The 5,162-nt window shown below is 34.7% G+C and overlaps 1 protein-coding gene across 1 annotated transcript; it reads left to right on the forward strand.

Annotated features, from left to right (window-relative positions):
• Positions 1-3,137: 3,137 nt before the first annotated feature.
• Positions 3,138-4,570, forward strand: LOC113303051 (ethylene-responsive transcription factor 3-like). Its single transcript, XM_026552041.1, has one exon. The coding sequence runs from the start codon at positions 3,522-3,524 to the stop codon at positions 4,263-4,265; it is 744 nt and encodes a 247-aa protein (XP_026407826.1). The 5' UTR covers positions 3,138-3,521; the 3' UTR covers positions 4,266-4,570.
• Positions 4,571-5,162: the final 592 nt, after the last annotated feature.

Here is a 5,162-nt window from a genome sequence, read left to right on the forward strand (position 1 = left end):
TTAAGGAATCACAAACGATGAGACGAAGATGTTTGTGACTACTTTTCAAATCTTTCCTATCAAAGATAAAGATCTCAAGCCAATCGTTACGATTGTACTCAACACGATAGAATCAGCAAGATCAGATCACACAAATACTAGAAAGTAGTATCGGTCTGGCTTCACAATCCCAATGAAGTCTTTAAGTCGTTAACCTGGTTTAGAGAAGAAACCAAAGGTTAAAGGAGAATCGACTCTATCTAATACAACTAGTATCACACGTAAGGTGTGGGGATTAGGTTTCCCAGTTGTTAGAGTTCTCCCTTATATAGTCTTTCAAATCAGGGTTTGCAATCAATGTTAGCTTGGTAACAAAGCATTCAATATTCATCGTTAGATGAAAACCTGATTAGATTCAAGCTAATATTTCTCAACCGTTAGATCGAAAACTTAGCTTGTTACACACAAATAACATGCACGTTTCTAGGCTTGTGTAACTGTACCCAAATATGTACATTTGTTGGTTCAACAATAGTTAACCAAATGGTTAGCCATATGAGCAATTTCATATCAACCATATTCTTCTTCACCATAACTAGTTCAAATGACTCAAATGAACTAGTTAGAAAGTTGTTCAATTGATTAGATCTTATGTAACTACACAAGACACAGTCGAAGCAAAAACGATTTGATTCACTCGAATCAGTTGATGAACTTTATAGCCACGGTTTGCAAAAGCATTCCTTAGTTTATATAAACATGAGTTCAAGAACAACCGTCTTTAGATATAACCAACTCAAGTTCGCGGACTGGGTTCACGGACTTAAGTTCCCGGAAGGAGTTCACAAACTTCAGCAGATTTTATCGGGCCGAGAACTTCCGCAAGTTCGCGGAATGAGTTCGTGGACTTAGCTCACACCACTATTCCAGTTCTCTTGATCAACAAAGTTCGCAAACTTCGTTCAAGGAATAAAGACTTATACATATATGTGTTTCTACAACAATGCTTATATCTACCAATGGTTATATAATCTAAACTCTCATTTCAATCATTGAAACATTCTCAGAGGACGTTATATAGTTGTTATTCACAAACCATTTTTCGTCAGAGCAATTTTGAAAGTGATTGAAACATAACATGACTTTCGTCACTAGGTAAAGATGAATTTGGATAAAGCGAAAGCTTACCAACACATATTTCGAGAAATAGATAGGCGAGATAAACTCGGCTCGAAATACCAAATGTGTATAATCAAGGTCTATATAGCAAAATGACTTTTGTCTCAAGAATAGGAGGTAAAGTAGATAGACTTTTGAGTGATAGATAAGTTCAAGTCTCCACATTTTAGTCAATGGAGATCCACCAGTTCCTTGAGTAGTCCTTCATCTTGTATGATGATTGCCATGGAGTTCTTGAGCTCAACTACACTTTCTATCCTAATCCGAGACCTTAGCTATAGTAGGCTAGAAATCAAGACTTATAGTTTTGATCACTAACATTGACAAACATGCTTGAGATAGCAACGCATGCGAGTTTGACCGAGCAATGCTCTAACATACTTTATTGTGAACTGTCTATTACGGGATAATGCCTGGATGAGTATGTTGTCACTTGTTTGAGGTATCTGTATTTGGAGAACTTTCTCTGCATCATTTTGTTTAAAAATTATTCTTACCATCTCAACTTTCCAAGCTTTAATTTGTGGATCAATCAGGTCAGAGACTAAACTCTCTTGGCTTCCTCATTAGACACGTATGTAGTTGATGGAGTTTGTCTGCCATGCATCCAATTGTCGTACAAGTAAGAATTTTGCATCCATCCCCTACTATCCAAAAGTTGAATTTTCCAACGAATTTCATGCTCCCCTGAATACTTTTCCAAGCCCATGTAGATTTCTTCTTCTTTTTTGCATGAAGAACATAAGTTGTCGAGTTAGAGAAGTTTCCATTCGTTGTTTGGATTGATGAAAAAGTCTCCAAGCAGCTTTTGCTAAGAGTGCTTGATTAAAACAAGCTAGATCTCTGAACCCCTTTCCACCTGTAGGCTTATCTATATATACTTTTGTCCACGATGCTAAATAAAAGTCTCCTCCTTCATATTTATGTCACCAATAATCTCGCTGCACCTATGTGGTGAGAGGGCACAACATTAAGCACACTCTTTATCATGACTTATCGACTTAACTGAGTAATGAATTTTCCCTTCCATTTTGTAAGCTTTTGTTTCATATTATTCACTAGAGAAAATAAAAAAACGTATTTTTTTCTCTTTAGAAACAGCGGTAAACCTATATATTTTTCTTCCAAACACATATTTTTCATTCATGATCTTCTTAACAGGATTCTGCAATGTCTCGAAGGAAAATACTTTGAGAAGAAAACTGCACTTGACGAATAGCAGGCAATCATCTGAATAACAAGTGTGTCACATGAGGAGCATTTCTCGAGACTTTTATGTCCTAAATATCACCAGCATTAATAAGCCTTGAATATTATGATTAGTTGTTCTGAATAGCCGACCGCATCGAAGACTATAATACTATAAAGATTAATGAGAAACTATATAAACACGTGGATTCACCAATTAATTGACATAACGATTGGCAAAGTCTTATGATTAGTTGATCATAATAATCGACCACGTTTAGAAAAAACCTAAGACTTAACATACCAATAAAAATAAGCAAAGTCTTATAAGATACTCCCACGTGTTGAGAAAAAACACATGGAATATCTTATAAGTAACTCATGTAGATCGATGGATATCTATATAAATATGTGATCAAACAAAAAGTGATTATATGAATTCTATTCGACACTGGAAAGAGATGTAACAATATTTTTAACAAAAATAGTCAGTTTCTACAGTGTTTGGATACCAAATGCACTTTTACTAGTTAATCCCTAAAATTACAAAAAAAATCTTTCAGAAACTAGATTATTTTGTTTTTAAAAATCATTTTAAAATTTGAAGTACACTTAATTTGGCATTTCTATTTTCGGATGTTTTGATTTCGAAAGAGAGCTTCTTGGTTACTAATTTTTTTTTTCCAAAAAGAACTTGCTTATAATTCTGGGCATAAATCTGGGAACCAAATCAAAAAAGTAGTGATACAAGAGAGAGAGAGTCACAAGAAAAGGACACAAACATAAATCCTTCCGCCATTACTCAATCTAAAAAGCAGAAGTAAAATTAGATGACTGTCTGTGTTTTAGAAAAGTAGAAAATTCAGAATTGCTCTTTGTTGCTTTTCTCGTCATTTTCAAGAGTGGAGGGTATTTTAGTCATTACAGGGAAATAAGAAGTCCAGAAATTAGAAGAAGAAAGAAAGCAATGTGGGGGGCAAATCCCATCCGGCAAGAGAGAAAGAAAGAAACACCAGAAGAAAAAAAATAGAAAATATTCTTGATTGTAGGGAAGATTTAATTTTGTAAGGAGAAGGGGTTGTGGATTAAGGGCATATTTCGAGGCTCTGGTTCCCCTCCTCTGTTATCTCTCTCTAAAGAAAGAAGGTTTGTGTTGCGTTGGTTTCTTGTAAGTTATGAGGAGAGGAAGAGGATCTACTGCTGCAGCTGAAGTGATGATGATGGCAGGGGGAAGAACTAATGAAAGATTAAATCATCAAGAAGAAGAAGTGAAAGAGATGAGATACAGAGGTGTAAGGAAAAGACCATGGGGAAGATTTGCAGCAGAAATTAGAGATCCATGGAAGAAAACTAGAGTCTGGTTAGGTACTTTTGATTCAGCTGAGGATGCTGCTAAAGCTTATGATACCGCTGCTCGTAATCTAAGGGGTCCTAAAGCCAAAACCAATTTTCCATCTTCACCAATTAATCCACATGAAACAATTTATCATCAACAACAACAAAGCAACAATTTTTACAATAATCAGCAATACCATCAGCAAAATCAAAATCAAACTCCAGTTAATAATATTCAGAGACCAACTAGTAGTAGTTTAAGTAGTACTGTTGAATCGTTTAGTGGTCCAAGATTTTCTTCTCCAGCTTTGATTCATCATACACCATCTCAGCAGCAGCATAGAGGACGACGACCTCATCGACAACCAGTTGATCCTGATCAAGATTGTCACAGTGATTGTGATTCTTCTTCATCTGTGATTGATGGTGATAATCATCATGATATTGCTGCAGCATCTAGTTCATCTTCTGCTTTTAACATCAGGAACAAACAGCCATTACCATTTGATCTTAACTTTCCTCCTGTGGTTGACTATTTAAATAACGGTGATGATGATTTTCATGCGACAGCCTTATGCCTTTGATTTGATTGTCTCCATAAATTGATGAGGGAAGGAAAAAAAAAAAGAAAAATTATCTCTTTCTTTTCTTTTTTTTTTGCGTTGTTGTTGTTGTATTTGTTAGATTATATGTGGGTTAACGATAAATTAGTGTTCATGATGATGATGATAAATATAAGTTGATCTTCTTCTTCATCCTTATGTGGATGGGTTGATTATGATGAATCTTCAACTATTTTCATGGATATTAGAAATTCTGATCTCTTTGCAATTTGTTGAAGTCAAAATCTGATATGATATGAGGATTCTTTTATTTTGAAACCTCTTAATCTTGATCTGATTAATGTTGTCAACTTTAATTAATTTAGCAAACAAATTTTTCCTTCTTGGTGTACAAAAATATCATCTAATTTAATGAAATTGCGAGGCAGAGGATGATGAAAGAGATGTAAAAACATCTAATAACCTCTGCTTACTTATATTCATTTGTGTAGGTTCAGTCTTCTTTACTTTGATGAATGCAAAATGAGAAAGAACAGAAAAAAAATGCTGTTATTGATAATTTTGGTATGTGGTTCTCACCTCTGATGAAAATAATTTTAGTGTCATGGTCTGTGAATGTGGGCATAAATTTTATCAGGCCAATCCTATTGATATTGAGTAGCTGATATGGGTCTTTAATTATAGCAGATGATTGAATCAAGTAGATGATTTTGGAAGAAATTCAGCCAACTATGCAGAAGATGAATATAGCAGATGATGTTTGGTTTGAAGTCTGTCTTCGTCTTCAAATTCAAGTGTGTTTCCAAGGTATGGTTATCAAATCTCTCAAACCCTTACTTCATTAACAAATGGTATACACTCAGTTCTTGGTTATGGACATTGATTCATGGTAGTAGTTTAGCAAAACAAAATCCTATT

Source organism: Papaver somniferum, chromosome 1, assembly GCF_003573695.1.
Source record: "Papaver somniferum cultivar HN1 chromosome 1, ASM357369v1, whole genome shotgun sequence".
Taxonomy (NCBI): domain Eukaryota; kingdom Viridiplantae; phylum Streptophyta; class Magnoliopsida; order Ranunculales; family Papaveraceae; genus Papaver; species Papaver somniferum.